Raw genomic sequence first — 20,584 nt, forward strand, 5'->3', positions numbered from 1 at the left:
CTAGCAGTAGAGGAAACCTGTGGAAGAGGCAGACCCAGGAAGACCTAGGATGAGGTGGTGAAGCACGACCGTTGAACATTGGGCCTCACTGAGGCAATGACTGAGACCTTTGGAGATATGCTGTGCTTGAGAAGAGCCAAGTGAGTCCGTAACCATGGCCTATGCCAGTGCAGCATAACCCGCCCATTTAAGAGTACCCTTCAATCATTGGGCAATAAACTGCATTTGCAAAGACCTGTTGAGACAAGTGAAACTATTGTTTTGGCCGATGACAGTACCGCCTGATTAGCACCCATGCCAGTGGCACATTCGAGCATAGTCGAAGCCAGTACTAGTGCCAGTTGACTGGCTCCTGTGCTGGTGGTATGTATTAAGTACCTTTCAAGCATGGTCGATGCAAGTACTGCCTGACTGGCACTTGTGCCAGTGACATGTAAAAAGTACCCACTACACTCTCGGAGTGGTTGGCATTAGGAAGGGCATCCAGCTGTAGAAACTTTGCCGGATTGGATTGGATTGGAGCCTGGTACAGCCTTCTGGCTTGCCAGCCCTCAGTCAAACCGTCCAACCCATGCCAGCATAGAAAGCGGACGTTAAATGACGATGATGATATACAAAGATAAATTAAATATAGAGATATTCTATTGCCAATCCAATAATTTATTTATATTACAATTTTACATTAAATACTATGAATATAATATATGACAACAAAATATTATATGAATAATTATAAAAGCCATAAAAGGCCAACAAATTGTTTCGTCTTATATATATATATTTTCCTGATATACAAGAAAAAATATATAAAAAATTACATTTTCAATACAACAACTCTTATCTATTCAAATTAGTTGTTATAAAAAAATTTACTGTTTAAATTAACTAATAATAATAATCTTCTATATTTATTATTTTCTTGGAGGGATAATTCCATAGTAGATATGAATAGAAACCTAATGAAAATTTCTATCTTTGTTTACTTAATCTTTTGTAATATATGGTTCTAGGTCAACTGCTCGGTGACCAATAGCCTGACGGACAATTGTCTGATAGATATCTCCCCAGCAGACACTTTTACATTATCTTTATCTGTCATTTGGGTGAATCTTTCTGTACTTAAAAGCTGTATTTTTTCTCAGTTTGCTGAAGTAAAGAACCACCAGGCATTGAAAGGCCTTGGCTTTTGTGCCAGCAGACAATGTTGTAACAGCATATGAGCAATTACAAGAAAATTTGTGCCATGAAGCAAATTCAATCATTCATTACCTTGAAGATTCTTATATCGGTAGAATACGACAGTGTAACAGAGGCAACCCACTCTTTCCAATTTCTATGTGGAACATGTATGACTGCATATGAAATGATTTACCACGAATAATTAATTCCTTGACGGGATGGCATAACCATTTACAGGTGAATATAATGTCAAGTTATCTAAATATCTGGCGTTTTCTTCAGGTATTGAAGATTGAACAAGTACTTAATGACATGATCATCAACCAAATGCTGGTAGGACATCAGCCTTCATCCAAAAAGGGAAAAATATCAAGATTTAACAAAAAATATTGCATTTGTCTGTCAAGCAATTGTCTGCCAGGCACTTGTCAGGCAGTTGTCCAGATACAAAACATGTATATATATGAAAATATATATATATATATATATATATATATATATATAATGAACTTCTCCCAGCTTCAATCTACCAGATTCCCTCACAAGGGTTTGGCTGGTCCAGAGCCAGAAAAGAAAACACTTGCCTAGGGCATCACACTAAGACTGCACACAAAAACATGTGGGTGTGAAACAAATTTCTTTACCACACAACCAATAGCCATAGTGAGAATCAAAATAAAGGATGAGAATAGAATATGGGTATCATTTTCAGTTGCCGTTAGGAAAGGAAGAAAAGAAAAGTGTATATGAAGTGAAGATAACTTGCTATTGGTAACTGAAAATACACACCTGGATATTCTGATGTGTAAGTCAGTCAATTTGACTTCTAAGACATTTTATATGTGTTATCGAAATAACCTAACAGATATACTGTTCATTATAAAATTATCATACAATGTCCGTGATGTTAGTGTAACTAGAACACAAATGTTTCTAATTAGGAATCTTCATATGTTAGAAAACATCAAAAAGTAGATGCTTTGTATGGATTCCATGGTTAAGGTGATTGACTCCCCACCACTGATGTATTGACTTCGACAGATTCTAGTAGAATATGATCTGATTGCAGTCAAAGGAAAATGGAAAGAGAATAAACAGATGTTATTGCTAAAAATACGGCATGAGTAATCTAAGGATCTTAACTACTTCAGTCGGTAGAAATAAGAGAAAGCATAATTCTTTTTCCTTCTGTTGCTGTTCTTAAATGTCAAAATTAAATGTCTTTGTATTGCCCTAAATGTTTTTATAGCCTTTGTGGCCAATGAAGAATTATTATTATTATTATTATTATTATTATTATTATTAAGAAGGTGGTGAGGTGGCAGGATAGTTAGCACATTGGGCAAAATGTTTAGTAGCATGTCTTCTGAGTTCAAATTCTGCCAAGGTCAACTTCACCTTACATCCTTTCAAGTTTGATAAAATAAGTATCAGTTGAACACTAGAGTCGATGTCAGCTATTGTACCCCTCCCCCAAAATCTCATGTCTTGTGCCTATAGTTGAAAGGATTATCATTATCTTTAAAACTTACCAGCTTTTTTATTAGTTCACATCTATGTGGGATGCTGTAATTGCCCTGAGATACTTGTAACCGCACAAAATGATCAGCTGTACTAAGACCTCGTTTTGAGCATACAAATTCCAGGAGATCTTGAACTGTTGACTTTTCATCCACTCCAACCAATATTGTCTGCAAGAAAATATGAAATTGTTAGATATAAGCATTCAAATTAGGGATGCTGGCTTAACCACTGAAAACAGAAGATAATGTATAGCATATAGATGTAACATTGAATTTAATATATAAAGAGAATGAATGGGAGAAAGAGAGCCTGCCTTATGTCGACCCAATAGAGGGACCAGCTATCCGAGTTGATAGTACCAGGGTAGATAAAGCAATTAAGAGTATGAAGACCGGGAAAGCCCCCGGCCCATCAGGAATCACTGCAGAGATGCTCAAAATATCTGGCAGTGTTGGCTATAGCCTAGTCACCCGTATTACGAACCAGGTGATACACGAAGGAGTCATACCCTATGACTGGTGTAGCAGCATCATAGTCAACTGCTACAAAGGTAAAGGGGACGCTTTAGATACAAATAATTACAGAGGCATCAAGCTGTTAGATCAGGTTATGAAAGTTACAGAGAGGGTCATAGCCCAACTAATTAGGGAGCGAATCAATTTAGATGAGATGCAGTTTGGGTTCGTGCCAGGTAAAAGCACTACTGATGCCTTATTTCTAGTGAGACAGTTGCAAGAGAAATACCTAGCCAAGGATAAACCTCTGTACCTGGCTTTCGTTGACATGGAGAAAGCCTTTGACAGGGTCCCCCGATCCCTTATCTGGTGGTCAATGAGGAAACTTGGGATAGAAGAATGGCTAGTGAGAGCTGTGCGAGCCATGTACAGAGATGCGGCCAGTAAGGTGAGGGTTGGAAATGAGTACAGCAATGAATTCCGGGTAGAGGTAGGGGTCCACCAAGGTTCCGTCCTCAGCCCCCTATTATTTACCATAGTCCTCCAGGCAATCACAGAGGAGTTCAAGACAGGTTGCCCCTGGGAGCTCCTCTATGCTGATGACCTTGCCCTAATTGCGGAGTCACTATCAGAACTAGAGGAGAAGTTTCAGGTGTGGAAGCAAGGTCTAGAATTGAAGGGCCTTAGAGTCAACCTAGCTAAAACCAAAATCCTAATAAGTAGGAAGGTAGATAAAACACAAACCCCTTCAGGTAGATGGCCCTGCTCAGTATGTAGAAAAGGAGTAGGTAGTAACTCTATAAGATGTACCCGGTGCAAGCTATGGACACATAAGAGGTGCAGCAACATCAAAGGCAGGTTAACTAGCAAGTTAGTTTTTGTTTGTGGCAGATGTTCAGGTGCAATAAAGACTGCAAACAAACAGGAAACAACTTCTATCTCATTCCAGGGTGAAAAACTAGAGGTAGTCGATAGCTTCCGCTATCTGGGCGACCAAGTTAGTAGTGGGGGTGGGTGCGCTGAAAGTGTAGCTGCTAGAATAAGAATAGCCTGGGCAAAGTTTAGAGAGCTCTTACCCCTGCTGGCGACAAAGGGACTCTCACTCAGAGTAAAAGGCAGACTGTATGACGCATGCGTACGAACAACCATGCTACATGGCAGTGAAACATGGGCTGTAACTGCTGAGGACATACGTAAGCTCGCAAGGAATGAAGCCAGTATGCTCCGTTGGATGTGTAATGTCAATGTGAATACCCGTCAGAGTGTAAGTATCTTGAGAGAAAAGCTGAACATTAGAAGCATCAGTTGTGGCGTGCAAGAGAGACGATTGCGCTGGTATGGACATGTGGTGAGAATGGAGGAGGATAGCTGCGTGAAAAAGTGCCACACCCTAACAGTTGAGGGAACCCGTGGAAGAGGTAGGCCCAGGAAGACCTGGGCTGAGGTGGTGAGGCAAGACCTTCGTACATTGGGCCTCACCGAGGCGATGACTACGGACCGAGACCTTTGGAAATGGGCTGTGCGTGAGAAGACCCGGCAAGCCAAGTAAGATCGTTGCCAGTGCCCCTGGACTGGTTCTTGTGCGGGTGGCACATGAGATGCACCATTTTGAGCGTGGCCGTTGCCAGTACCGCCTGACTGGCTCCTGTAGGATTTTCGAGCGAGATCGTTGCCAGTGCCCCTGGACTGGCTTGTGCGGGTGGCACATAAAAGACACCATTTCGAGCGTGGCCGTTTTCGTGCGGGTGACACGTAAAAGCACCCACTACACTCTCTGAGTGGTTGGCGTTAGGAAGGGCATCCAGCTGTAGAAACTCTGCCAAATCAGACTGGAGCCTGGTGTTGCCATCCGGTTTCACCAGTCCTCAGTCAAATCGTCCAACCCATGCTAGCATGGAAAGCGGACGTTAAACGATGATGATGATAGTTCACAATAAAGCTTTGGAATCAGGTGTACAGTGATGCTTGCTTAGAAGCTGCACATTGCTAACATGATTTGAAAATAGCAAATCTAATGTGGGTACTACAGAACAATGCTTGCATAAAAATGATGATATAGCTACTGCAATGATTGCTTAAATGCAAATTGACCACAATTGCCGCATATGAATACTACTTGTAAACAATAACTATGGTAGCAGATATCTAGCAGGGCATTTATTGCACAGATTCACAAATATTTATATCAATGAAACAGTTTCTCAATAATACATATGTTGTTGCAATATGATTTATGGATGCTGCATGAACTGCTACTACTGGTGCAATGTAGCAAAGCTTAAATATATGCACTATGACAGCATTGGCTGCCATTAATAATTTTGAATATATTTTTAACAATAAAGAGGAACCACTAAACTTGAATTGTACTGTAGTGCATATTTGAGACATTGTTTAATTGAAAATATAAACATACACACATATGGAGAGTGAGAGCAAAAGAAATTGATTTAATGAAGATAGTTCATTCATGTCTTTAATAATCTATCACATGTTAAAAGAGTAACTAGTTTCTAAAATGTTAATTATCTTAATAAACAACAAAAAGCTGAAGTTTGGCTAAGCAAATCTTAAATGAAGAAAACAAATTTCTGTACGGGTTTATTTTATCCACTACTTGAAGCTCTAATCTCATTTTCATAAATTTCTTACTTATAATATTCAAATTTTAATGAAATACATTTTTACACTATCAAATTTTTGAAACTTTCACATACTTTCAGAAATTCTAGTGTATTAGTGTGAAAATTCAGTTTTGTTTCCATGAGCTTAATTGAAAGTTGGCAGTAGGAAGAGCATCCAACTGTAGAAACCACACCAAAGTAGACTTAGAGCTCTGGTTTGTCATCTCCTGTCAAGCCTCCAACCCATTCCAACAATGGAAAATGGATATTAAATGATGATGATATAACATAACTCAGCATTTTATTTAATATCCGATTGTAATAGGAAATTTGAATGTATATGTTGTTTGAATGAATGTTAGTCATAACAATGACTGAAGGAAATTATCTCAGGGAGCCTGCATACTAAATACGTACAGTTGTGTCTTACACATGTAATAGATTAAGTTGAACAACCTTGCTCAGCGGTGATTATCAAAGCAATCAGTAGGCAAAATTCCTTTAAGATTAGCAGATCAAAATTTCTGGACCCATCAATACTGAATAGAATTAATAATAAGTTTACTGATAAAAGCAATGGATATGTTTCGGTTTTATTGGACCTACTCATCAATGCATACTCTGTTAAGTTGACTAAACTAAGAGTGATTACTATTTGCTTCATTTCCAAATTCATTTTTCCATGCCAGCATGGATGACATGAATATATATTCTGGTATTGCTTTATGGGCGGATACCCTTTCTGTTGCTAACTTTCACCTGTTTTTCTAGCAAGGGATCTCTTATTCCACTTGATTTTGAAGGTGAGAAGCCAGCAGATGATTTGCTGGCAGAGGAAATGTCAATGAAATGGCTAATTGTAGCTTGGCAATTTTTGGAAAAGAGCAAATGTAAACAAACACACACTGACACACAGGCACTTACATCCACACATACTATACATATATATGTACATACATATATAAATACATATGAATGGCATCTTTCAATTTTTATCTACCAAATACACTCACTGGGATTTGGTCACTTTGTGACTATAACACAAGATACTTGTCCTGAGAGGGGCTAAATCCTAAACTGTGAGGTTGGGAAGTGAACTTCTTAACTACACAGACATGCATGTGCCTGTGTCTATACGTAGGTGTATAGAAACAGACAGACAGACAGATAAATATAAATATCAACAGTATGGCTGAGGGAAAATATCTTAGGAGCATTCTGCATTCTGAATAGAAAATATAGTTGACTCTCACACATGTGATATAATGAGGTGAAATACTTCAAACAACTGATCAAGCAAATAGTAGACAAAATCTCTGAAGAGTTGAAAATCTAAAACAAGGAACTGATATAATGCCAATAAAATGATTATAAAAGCAAATACATAAAGCTGATATGAACTTTTATAAAGATTTGTGATATGAGCTTAGAATAGTTCTGATGTATGGAAGAATAGTTTCACTGTAAGATAAAAAGAGAGAGAAAAAGTACTTAGTGAAATTTATTATCTGAATCAGATTGCCCTTTGCTTAGATTTTTGTATTATGTGACGAACAGTCAATCATAATTTATCTCAAATATTTTACTATCTCAGCATTTCCTTGTAGACTCAATGTTTGATACATACAGTCTCAACAATAATGTTTCTGAGGAAGGGAAGCAAAGTCACACCTTTATAAATTTAAAGTGCTGTAATTGTATAAGAAATTTATATTTGTTTCATTTAGATAAATAAATTATAGTATGAATAAATTGCTATGTTTTTAATATCAACAAATTAAGTCTGCTTTCCCTCAGAATAGTCTAGATATATTACATCATAATTTTAGATGTATTTTAAAGAAATTAATCCAAATTAATGCTAGGTTAAAAAAACATTTCCCAGTCATGTAACCAGGTGTATACTGTTACCAATAAAATATATTTATTTTTTTCCCATACATACTATAATTGCATATTTGTATGAGTAAAAGGGAAGCTTGTTTTTGTTAAAAAGTATATCCTATACTCATAAAAATGGAAATTTTGCCTCTTCACACTTTAATGCACATTTAAACATATACACCAAATATATGCATATTTATAGTTACCAAGTTGTTTTCTTTAAATTTGATTACAAATACAACATCAATATTTTTAATGCAGGAATAAATATTACTTGAGCTACTTCAGGGTATGCATAGTGCTTACATTTTTCAAATGTATTTGATTTTAGATCATAATAGAATATAGTTCCTTTATCGTCAGAAGTTATGGATAATCTGATTCAAATAGCACAGTTTTATAAAGAAAATTGAATAAAGTATGAAAAATATACAAGGTTAAATCTTTAACTAGTCTACTTCAGTATGAATAGATCATTCAGTGAAAATCCACAGCTTAAGGGGGCCAATAGTGTACAGGAAAGGATGCCTCTACTCCTTCCATTTTCTTAATTCATGAATATTTCTAAATGTATTTATATATTTGAAACTATAGGACTGAACTGATAAAGTGAAATTTTATTCACCTGAAATCACATATAACTAAACTTACTAATTGAAACTAAACTCAGTTTGCTATGATCAATTCACTTGTTTTCACTGTTTTAGATGATTTCTATATGCATATTTTCATATATCTATTTCCTCATGAAATTATACTACTTAAATAGAAGAGTCCATAAATTCTAATTCCAGTTTTATTTTGATTATGCAAGAAAAAACACTAAGAGAAAAATTAACTTTTCATATTTCACAGTACCACACTTTATAATTACATTATGAGTAAAGGAAACAATACTTCAAAAAAGAATAAAGGTGTATTGTTTTTGCATTCTAAGTTAAGTTTAAAGTTATTTTCTACAGTATATTACAAAACTGACTTTTAATAATTAAAATTTTCAAATGTCAGACTAAAAGTGTTGGGTTAACCTTTACAGATTATCAAAGAAAACATTTAGCAATACGTAGAATGCTCCACTGAACAGTTGCTGTATAAAATACTTCTTACAGGCTCTTATTTTTATAGTATGATAGGAAATGACATAACTGGCTGTGAATACTGGTTCATGAGAACCAGCCTTAAGCATCTAAAAAGGGGCAAAAGGTGACCAATGGTACATGGGGGTGGAGAGCAGTAGAAAATCACTGATGATGTAATAAATAGAGGAAGGAGGAAAAAGAAGGAGAGAGATATGATGTGTGTGGTTGGTAGTTGTAAGAGTGTAGAGGTGGAGAAGGAGAGATAATCTCGTGTCTCAGGGGATGGTGATGAATGTAAAACATGGGTGTACAGGACAGTATTAAAGATGAAAGATGGATATCAAGGAAAAGCTGCAGTTAGAGAGATGATGGGTCATGGGGTTGTCTTGAAGAGAAAATTGGATGAAGAGTTTGGTTTTGCATATGTATACACACACAGTGCTTCCAGAAAGTGTTTCATTAAGTTGAGCTGGTCTTTTAAAGAACCACATTCCAGTCTTTTATCATCTGTAAGAGTCATGGTCCTGAGTCTCAGTCTTCCTCAAGATACATCCACATTAAGCAACTGGCACTTTATACAGCTGTGCTCATGCCTATACCAGTGTAGCCTTCTTTCTTGCATACTCCTCTTCTTCCTTTAATGCCCATTTTTTTCTCTCTCAACGACCCATTACTACACAGCACTGCAATTTGAATGCAAGTGTCATACAATTTGTTCTTCATTCTGAAAAAGACCTTTATTGCCACTAGCAATAGCAGTTCCATGAACTTTCTTGAACCCATTCTTACTCTGGCTAATATACTTTTAAAGTAACACTTCTATATTTAATTACATCTTGATGGTATCAATACCTAATAACTACTTCTAGTGAGCCATCTGGGCCTTTATGAAAATCTATGAAAATCAATGTGCTCATACTATGCAATATTCTAGTGCATTTTACATTCTCTTTAGTCTACCTGTGATTCCACTAACTTTTGTAAAAGGTGCTCCCTTAAAAGACAGCAGGTGATACAAATTCCATTCAATGGCACAAGCATGGATTTTCATACATCCACACTTTGTACTGGCTAGAAGATAAGCGTTGTGTAGTTAATTACATCATTAGTAGGATCTAGCAACATCCAAATATTGCTCAAAGTATTGGTGGTGAAATACATGCTTCATAGTCTCCATTGCCAGCTCAGTACTTAGTGTCTTTGCACGAAAGAAGAGATGTACAACAAGGTATCCTATATCACTTCTTCAAAAACCTCAGGTGTGGCTATGTAGTAAGAAGCTTGCTTCTCAACAACATGGTTCTGGGTTCAGTCCCACTGTGTGGCACTTTCGGCAAGTGTCTTCCACTATAGCCTTGGGCTGATCAAAGCCTTGTGAGTGGATTTGGTAGATGGAAACTGAAAGAAGCCTGTTGTGTATATATATATATATATATATATATATATATATATATATATATATATGTATGTATGTATATATATTTATGTGTGTGTGTCTTTGTGTCTGTGTTTGTCCGCCACCATCGCTTGACAACTGATGTAGGTGTGTTTATGTCCCCAAAACTTAGCAGTTTGGCAAAAGAGACTGATAGAATAAAATCTAGGCTTAGAAAGAATAAGTCCTGAGGTCAGTTTCTTTGACTAAAGGTGATACTGTAGCATGTCCACAGTCAAATGACTGAAATGCGTAAAAGTGTAAGAATAAAGAGTATATGAGAATGGATGTCCTTTGTACAAGAGAAGAAATCTGGATGATGGAGGATTACACCACTATTCTCAAAGTGTGACACCCAACAAGAAAGTATCATTAACAATGAGTAGGTAGTGCTCTCTAATCCTCTCCTTTTATGCTCTTTCAAGTACACATCAATGTTGTCTAAAATTACATCAACAAAAGTTGTGATCAGGAAGTATTTGAGCTGTAGTGCAAGGGAAGCTGATGTAACGATGTATTTGCATTTCAGAAAGTGGTAATGCTGCTGTGTGGGGTGTTATGAAATTTCCTATTCATGAGCATCACTTCAGTGTTATGTATCTGGAGGTTAATTCAGTGAATGAGAAAAGAGTTTACTTCACAAAAGAAATTCTGCTAGAATGAAATTGTGCTTTTACAAGAAATCTTCTCAATCACAAAGTACCCAGATATTATACCAAGCAAGAAGAGGAAAAGAAAAAAACATTTGCTAAGAAAACAGGGTTCAACAATCCCTGGTCACACTCATCAAATCCAGTGAAGTGTTAGTTCATATATTTATTATGCATTCCTAGCATTTTTGAATGCTTTTATTTCAGGCAACGTTTTTCATAGTGTTTATGGTCCAACCTTATTCTAGGATCTCAAAATATTTGCTAAATATTTCTGTGCAAATTACTATGAAGCTTACAAGAGAAAATTCTGGCTCCAAAGAATGATATTGTGCAAGATATTAAAACTATGATCATTCAAGAGGCATCAGACAATTTCAGATGGTACAGGTTATTTGACAGTGTACTCAATATTCTTGATTCTGTTAAGTATCCAACAGTTTCCCAACTCTCTTGAGCCCACTCATGTCTCCCAACCTAATATAAGACTGAAAGAGGGAGCACATTTTTATGTTGCTAAGAAATTTAGGGTGCACCAAAACTCTGTGATAGTCTAAGACTTGCTGTCAAAATTTTGTGTCCCATGCAATTAAGCCAACATTATCACTGATAATGTAAAGGAAAAGTTTTCATTGTATATATATATTCTCATCAGCCCATCAGATATGCCATTTCAGTTAATGTCAATTAGCTTCTAATGACACAGTCTTTTTCTCTGATCATGAGCATGTCTCATGGACAGTCCCCTAGGGTTGATGGAGCTGAACTGACAAGACCATATTTCTTTCCTTATCAACTCTGTTACACACTCATGACATGGGGCAAGCAGATATCTTTTCATCAAACACAAATCACCAAGCAAGAAATGTTTTCTCCAGTACTTTAGCTCAATGAAACATATTTCCATTCTATGTATTGTTTTATGTGTTGCATAGCGGTTTAGTACTACAAGAAAATTTATAAAGAAAGATATACAGATAGTGTTTCCTTAATTCACAAAATTAAAATCATCAACAAACACAGTCTCAAAAGTTTCATTTATCATAGAAGTCTAGAAAAGATTTAACTTTAGATATATATTTGTATTATAATGGGAAAATATATGCAAATATAATTACATACAAAAGCAACCACATGAAAACTTGCTACAAGTCATTTGAATTTATCAGAAACAATTGATAAAGTTATTTAGAGCATAGACAATGCCAAGTGCCCCTGCTAATATATAAAACTAAAGAGTAGACATTGCAGCATACAGAATAAAGATTAACAAAAAAAAAAAAAAAATAGTGAGAAATGTAACTGATAATTGCCAGAGTTTCAAGGCTTAGTCACTTTTCTTAGAAAACATAAGGGTCTAGAGAATGATCTTGAGATCACAAATCTAAAAAGATGCAAGAAACCAAAAATAATATATGTTATGTATTTATTTGTCACCCTATACAATTCTGAAATATGTGTACTCATAAAACAGGATTTCTATTCTTGTTCTCTACTTGTTCATTTGCATACTACAACTTTCTAATGCCTCAGTATTTGAATCAACTTTTTCTTTGCTTTACAATAAACATTAAGTCCAACATACTCTTTGCTTTATAATTGTGTTATACAGATAACAGCATCGCATTCTCTGCAGCAACCTATGTCACTTGCAACTGTGTACTTAAAGTGTCAGTTGATTTCAAACGAAAATAATGTGAAGTAACATATGCAACAAACTGATAGGGCACTAAGTCTTAGAATTACAACAAAGCAGTTAAAATGGACAGTTACCAAAGCTGGACCCATTTATAATAAAGTAGTTTTTTTGTTTACAAATACAAGAGGGTGAACATAGTTGGTAACTACAAATATGTCACTAAAGCCAAAATTTAACTGTTGTTTTTGCTTAATGTAAAACCATTATTTCTTTCAATACAATATTCAAATAAGCTAAATTCTCCACTGATTGAGAGAAAATGTAATTTTTTGTTTCTTTGAAGCACATGTTCCCAATACTGTTCCATTAATATATTTGAAACATTTTTGTCTATCGTTTTTGACAGTCTTCCCTTGAGAATTCAATGACAGAAATTATGTCAATATACGAAATGTGGACCTGACAAGAAGTTCAGTTCAAGAAGTTCTAGATATTGGATTATGATTTGATGATGAAGACTACAACAACAATAGTAACTGCTGTAAAAATTGGTATTGCAAATATTGTTTCCTAGCAGGATATTTGTGTTAAAGTCTCAGCGGTAGAATGGGACATAAACTGTAGTAATTTTACTAAAATATGTTACTAGTTAAAAACAAAAGAAGCAAGCAGCCTTAAAAGTTTCTGGCTCCTTATTCTAATTAAGTTTCACAGTTAATATATTAGTGATCTACACATTATTTAATACTACTGCTACAATTACTACTAATAATGCTTCAAGATCAATGGGTAGTGCATTGCCCTAAGGAATATGTACATTATAAATATAATTTCAAATGCACAGAAAAAATAGCCAGCAATACAGCTAAAACACAACAGGGATATAATCCCAAAGCACAAATCAACCAAACTGATTATGAATAAAATACAGAATTGACTGTAAGATTGATGAATAGAAAAGAAAACAAATCCCCAGCTGCATGAAACCATTATTCTCATAAAGACATGAAAGACAATGGATGCTTGATCTCATCCAGTTGATTAAGTAAACTTTTATTGGAGAGTCTGTTTCAAATTCTGTAGTTTAGGGAAAGAATAAAATGTGATTGTTAAAATATAAGCTGTTGCTCTGAAAACAGCAAGCAGAAAATATTGAGATTTATTATACTAATCTAATCTCTATCACAAAAGTGAAACTGTAAGGGGCTGAATAAGTACTGATATCAATAAAGTGAAAGAATTGATATTAAATGGCCAATTTTATAACAAGAAATATATATAGAAAACTAGTCAGTAGATTTATTATTTATATTTAGCATGTGACAAGTTATGCAGTCTGATATTAAGAGCTCAGTAAGTTTGGGTCCACAGCAATGTCTTGATTTCTAGTTCATACATTTTACCACCTTTCTTACAACCTCCCTCAGAAATTTCTCCTATCCCAAGAAATCAATCAACATACAAATGGCACGTAAATAGCACCATTTGAGCATGATCATTACCAACGTCGCCTTCCTGGCACGTGAAAAGACATTCGAGCGAGTTCGTTGCCAGTACCGCTGGACTGGCTCCTGTGCAGGTGTCACATAAAATACACCATTTCGAGCATGGCCGTTGCCAGTACCTCCTGACTGGCCTTCGTGCTGGTGGCATGTAAAAGCACCCACTACACTCTCGGAGTGGTTGGCGTTAGAAGGGCATCCAGCTGTAGGACCTCTGCCAAATCAGATTGGAGCCTGATGTAGCCATCTGGTTCACCAGTCCTCAGTCAAATCGTCCAACCCATGCTAGCATGGAAAGCAGACCCATTGAGAAATACTAGAATTTAGGGAAAACTTACTCTCAGAGACACTGACAAACTTGTAAATTAAAACTGTACAGAGAAACATTTGTTAGATATTTGGTAGTTTTAAAGCTATCAGTTCAACATCTTTTATATCTGTCAACATAACTTGCAGTAATTTCTATTAAAGATAATGAGTGAAAGCAAATAACAATAGGTAAACAGAAAGTATAGTAACAACGCATAAAGACAAAAGATTATGGAGATCATGTTACCTATACCAAAGACTGAAGTCATTTACAGCGGATTGGAAGATGAGTGATTAGACTAAATAATAAACTGTAAAATGTGCTAAAAATAAATTTGTAAGCTATTTCATGTTAGATGTGAAGTGGGATACTGCTGACACTGAAATAATTCTTTGGAATGAACACACTTCATTTGATATTTACTTGGACAGTTTTTCACATTGATTAAGTTCTTCACTGAGTTTTCTTTGACTAATAGATATTTACATATAACATCATATAGTCTTTTACCTCTTAATGTAATAACAATTTACCATCAGTATTAAACAAAGATGTGCTTTTCCTGTACTTCTAGCATTACAAATGACATAAAAGACAAAGAAAGTAAAAAGGAAAGTTATAGTATTTGGAGATTTTTCAAGGGTCTTCTTGAAAAGAAGAATTTTCAGTTTTAGTGACATGCTGGTGCCCTAGCTGAATGGGTCACCTATTATTATAGGAATAAAAGCAATGTCTTGTCCAAATTATATGATGTGTTTGACCATAATACAATGTAATTTCATGTAAATAGAACTACAAAATCTTGAACTTAAATCATACACATTTAAATAAGGAAACAAATATTGCTGCTTTTGAAAATATTAGTTTTACATTACCAAATTCTAAAGGTTGAAAACAAAAATAGAAAAAAGTGACTAGAAATCTAAATAGAGATATAAAAAGTAAACTTAGGGTGTATATTTATCTTTAGAAAGTATATGTTTTTTGCCTGGCAGTGAAAAGTAAATACCATGTTTTTCTCTGTGTGGCTAGGATACAAAAAAGTGAAGTTAAAAAGATATGTGTTCCCTGAAAATACATACTACAAGTATATAGTACATCCCAGTTTATAAACTGTATAGTAAATCAAGAATCAGGTTGCTTGCACTTGCACCATCATGCAAATTAGCTTATCGAAGTTCATGTACACTATAAACAGCTATAAGCCATTGTTTTCTCTGAGATTCAGAGAAATGAGTAATCAATCTTTGCATATATATCATATTATATTAGGTAATCAAACTAGCAATGGTGGAGGATGCTCTGAAAGTATTGTTTCTAGAATAAAAATAGAGTGGAAGAAGTTCAGAGAGCTATTAACTTTGATGGCAATAAAAAGACTCTCTTTGAGAGTGAAAGGTAGACTATGTTGCTTGTGTGTGAACAGCTATATTCCATGGTAGTGAGACATGGGCTTTGAATGGAGAAGACATGTGTAGACTGGAGAGAAATGAAGGCAGTATGCTCCATTGGATGTGCAGCATCAATGCACATGTACGACAAAGTGAAAATGTATTGAGAGAAAAGTTGGGCATAAGAAGAATAAAATGTAGCATACAAAAGAGAAGACTACATTGCTTTGGACATGTAATGCGTATGAATAGGGACAGTTGCATAAAGAAGTCCTGATCACTGAAAGTGGATGGTACCTGTGGAAGAGGGAGACCCAGGAAAATATGGGATGAAGTGGTAAGGACAGCTCTTAGGGTGTTGGGTTTCACAGAGGAAATGGTAATGGAATAAGATGTCTGGCGATATGAGGTTCTTGAGAAGACCCGCCTAAGTCAGCAAAACTGAGTTTCAGAAGCAGTGTGTGTCCCACCCACACATAAGAAAAGTTCTTACACACCCTATTGCAACAAACCAAACTACATCTATATCATTGCTTTCCGCCAGCCCCCAACTTGTGTGTTCCGCCCACATGTAACAAGAAAACTTTTCACTTACCCTACTCCAACAAACCAATCTATATCTCTTCTCTTCCTCACATTTCCTCCTTCTTGCACTATGCCTACCTCTCACTCCCCAACCCTGTCATCCTGTCCTCACAGCCCTGTTTCTCTGTATCATTGCTATCTAGTACTCTCCCCACACATCACTCACTTCCACTCCCCACTTTCAAATCACTCTTCTTTGGCTCTATCCTTCCACTTATATTATGACCTTTGAACTTCAAGGGTATGCCCTGGCACTTGCCACCATCTATATCTCTCTCTGCCTTTACTCAACCATCCCATTTATACTCTGATCCTTGTCCCTTGTGAGTATGCCCGGTACGTTGCCACCATTTCTATCCTGATGTCTCCCACTCTCTCTCCTCCTGAACTTCTTTCAGGTTATGTATCCCCTTTGCAGCAGCATACCTGTTTCTGTCCTCATTCCTGACCCCTGCTCTCTCTCTCTCTTGGGAAGAGTAACCTTATACCTCCTCTACAGCAAGATGCCTGTTTCTGTCTCTCTGTCTCACTATAACATTTCATCATCTGATACAAGATCACCTCCTCCAGTGCCCCCTCCCCTCTCAAAAGATTTTTGTCTTGCAAGTTACTTGGTGACCCTGTCAGTGCAGGTGCAAATTAAAAAGCACTCAGTCCACACAATATAGTGGTTGACATTTGGAAGGGCATCCAGCTGTAAAATGCTCGCTTGTGTGAGTGCCACCTAAAAAGCACTCAGCCTACTCTATGGAGTAGTTGGTGTTAGGAAGGGCATCCAACTATAAAAACCATGCCAAAACAGACACAGAGGCATGGTGCAAGCTTCCACCTGGCCAGCTCCTGTCAAACCATCCAAACCATGGAAGGACAACGTTAAACAATGATGATGATGATGGACCATAGCAGGAAGATGATGCTGATGAAATAAGAATAGTAAACACCATTTTGGCAATGGTACAATTTAGAGTATGTAATTCAGTTTAGAGTAAGATATTGTTATTTATTTCTGAATATAAAACAAACATCTACAAGTTTCAGTTTAAGAAGTTAGAAAGCCTATTGATAACATTTTTTGCCTTTAGTCACTATATTCTGGCTAATATCCCTAACTATCCACAGTATTAATGTAACAAGTAATAGACAGAAATGAACATGATTGGTGGCATATTTGTGGATAAAAATCTATGCACTTCCATGGCAAAGGTATAGTAAGGTTTTATAGAAACTGAGTTTTTCAAAACGAAATCCTCATTTTTGCCATAAAATGATTGCAACTATGATTAGTCAGGTTGGCTCAAAATAAATTAACCTTTAAATTGGTGGCAATCTAATTCTTATTGCTTGTATCAAAACTGTTATACCGAGTTGCATTTTTACAGTCATAATTTGATAGTAAGCAAAGTATTATTTAGTCAAAATTAGGTTGAAAGTAAAATAATAGGTATAGGACAAGGAGATAGGCTATCAAATATAATATAATGATAAATTAAGAAAAAAAAATAAAGAATAAAAGAAGTCAATATGAAAAAAATTATTTCAGGTAAAACAAAATGCTAAATAAGACTCTCTTCATTTAACTTCATTGTTTCTTTGTTAAATGAAATTTCCATTGAATAAAGCACGGTAAAATGAGAAAATAATTATAGTTCGGTTTAAGCAACATTATTCTGCAAAATCACTATTATTCTGTAGGATAACTAAACTGATAGGAATATATTGAAAAAAAAAAAAAAAATGAGTGAGAGAGAGAGAGAGAGAGAGACAAAGAAAGAATTATCCTCTTCTTTAATGAATTTTTTTTATTAAAATTAACAAAACTGCATTTACAAAGTTTTCAGAGTTAACATTTGATCAAACAAGACATCTTTTGATTTGAATAAAACTAGTAGAAGGAATGAAAGGAAAAAAAACAGAAAGCAGTATGTACTCCTCAACCCATTATATTTTCAATCAGTTTTTAGAATATAAAGAAAAATTTGTTCTTTGTTTTTAGTTTTCTTTTCTTTTCATATATATTTTAAAAATTTTTCCTTTTCTTTCTGAGTAAAAAAATTGCAGTATTTCTGTAATTTGTTTTATTCTTTCCCTTTCTGACTTTTACTATTTGTTGTTGGAAACAACAAATGGTAATCTCCCTACTTGGTAGGTCAAATTTTAAAGAATCTTGATTGAAACTTCTCTGTATACCTTCCTCTAAATCTGCATCATTCAGTTTTGTTTAATGATTTCCACTATACATTTTAGAATATTAATTCTTTATGTTTGGTTAAAAAATTAATCATGCAAAAAAAAGTACCATGTGAAATAAAGAACAATATTATATTGCCACCTGTCCTAATAGCTATCAGTACATTTATGTCTGTTGATGTATGAATCAAATTTTAATTTATATTTTAGTTTTTTAATTATAATTTTACTTTAGCCTGCTGTAAAAGTGCCTGTTTTTTCATTTTATTTTAGCTAGTTATAAATGTTTGCTTGTTTTCTTTTATTCATTTATTAGATAATAGGAACTATCTACTCCACTAAATCATCTGCAACTATTGCCGAACAACAACATCCCAAAGAATAAATAAATTTATTATCAATTACAACTTTCGATTGCACCATTTTAACAGGCTTGTTTTTAAGTAGTATAGCTTTTAATTTAAATTTGATATTGCTAAGCAGCAATAAACTGTTACTATGCATAATGAATTATTAATTCAGTGTATATGGAATATAATAACACGTTAGGTTAGTATGAATGATAAGAATTAATATTTTAAAATACTTCTGCTTATAATTTAAATACAGAAGATATGGTATTCAGGAAAGGATGATACAAGATAGCTTGAAACTGAGTGTATATGAAAACCTTGTGTGGAAGGTTGTAGTCTTTAATGACCAGTTGCATTTTATTACCTCTGCCTTAGTGAAGGTATTGTTTTCAGTTGCATTTATTTGTTTGTTTGTCCATGGACAAGATAGCTAAAGAACCACTGGATGGATTTGGACGAAACTTTCAGAGATGTTTGGCCTCATGACTGGCACGAACTGATTAGATTTTGAGATCGATTCAGTACCGGACAAGGATTCTGGATTATTTTTCTTGTTTTTTACTTAATTTTTAAGAGCGGTTGGGCTCATTTTTAGTATTCTCATTTGAGAGAGCAGTCATGATTATTTCAGATATTCTCATTTTAAAAATCATCTCTGGTTAATCGTTGAAAGGGCATTGGTGTTGCCTTGGAGGAGGTTTGCACTCTCTAAGTGCTCTTGTTTGATTTGTTAACTGAAGAAATTGGTTTTACATTGTTGCAAGTGGTGCATTCAGTGAATATGGTTCAGTGCAAGGGATTTTGTATAAATATTTGATATGTCCAATCGTAGCGTACCAAGCATTTATATAACAAACTTTATCAACAAATTTCCCAGTGTATTTAAAATTACGAACATGTTTTAACTTCTAAATTTCACGGCAGCATTAAAGGTTGTTCTAAAAAAATGATAGCAATAGATGAAGCATTAATGTTTAACTCAGACCTGTATGTTACATATCAATGTATTTGGGAAGCTAGATTTATGTGAGTTGTTGTTAAGTGTTTGAATGACAATCTCTATCCCACACATATCCTCAAAATAGATAATCAAGGCTATTTAACAACAAACAATCATACAAAAGACATGAAGTTTATATTTAAAATTACATTAATTAAATATTACTAAAAAATAAAGCAAGCATTTTGTTCATAGGAAAAATAAGAAACTAACTTCTTTATATTTGTAGTGTACAACTTCACTACACTGAACTACTATTTCAATAAAACCATTCCATAATCAGCATCAACTTATTACATTATATTTTTATTGCAAGTATGTCACTTAGATTCAGATATGAAAATATTTACAAGTATAAATATGTAAATACACACATATTTAAAGTTGTTCATATATATATAATGTATGCTGTAACTTTCAGTAAGATTAGTGAGAAAAGATTTGAATTTATGTCAGCCTGTGATTACTACTATAGGTTTCTGGATGTATAAGATGTAGATTAGCAATAAACATATTCATTAGAAGCATAAATCTTCATCATCATCATCATTTAATGTCCATGTTCCAGGCTGGCATGGGTTAGGTTGTTTGAAAGTTTCTGCCAGGCCAAAAGACTGCATTGTACTCCAGTCTGTTTTAGCATAATTTCTACAGTTGGATGCATTTCGTAATACCAAACACTTTGCAGTTGATACTCTGTGGTTTTTCCAAGTCACCAGCACTAGTGAGATTGCTATTCAGCTTGCAAGCTATGGACCCAGAGGGGAGGAGGGGCAGTTTCATGTAA

At 35.0% G+C, this 20,584-nt stretch overlaps 1 protein-coding gene across 5 annotated transcripts in view; it reads right to left on the minus strand.

Moving 5' to 3' along the window:
- LOC106871954 (protein still life, isoform SIF type 1) overlaps nucleotides 1-20,584 on the minus strand; it is a 903,947-nt gene that overhangs the window by 32,452 nt on the left and 850,911 nt on the right. For all 5 annotated transcript variants that reach the window (XM_089349425.1, XM_089349426.1, XM_089349429.1 and 2 more), the window contains one exon: nucleotides 2,712-2,870. In XM_089349425.1, coding sequence (XP_089205551.1) covers nucleotides 2,712-2,870 — 159 coding nt within the window. The remainder of the gene's footprint in view (nucleotides 1-2,711; nucleotides 2,871-20,584) is intronic.

This window comes from Octopus bimaculoides, chromosome 3, assembly GCF_046866305.1.
Source record: "Octopus bimaculoides isolate indiv1 chromosome 3, ASM4686630v1, whole genome shotgun sequence".
Classification (NCBI taxonomy): Eukaryota; Metazoa; Mollusca; class Cephalopoda; order Octopoda; family Octopodidae; genus Octopus; species Octopus bimaculoides.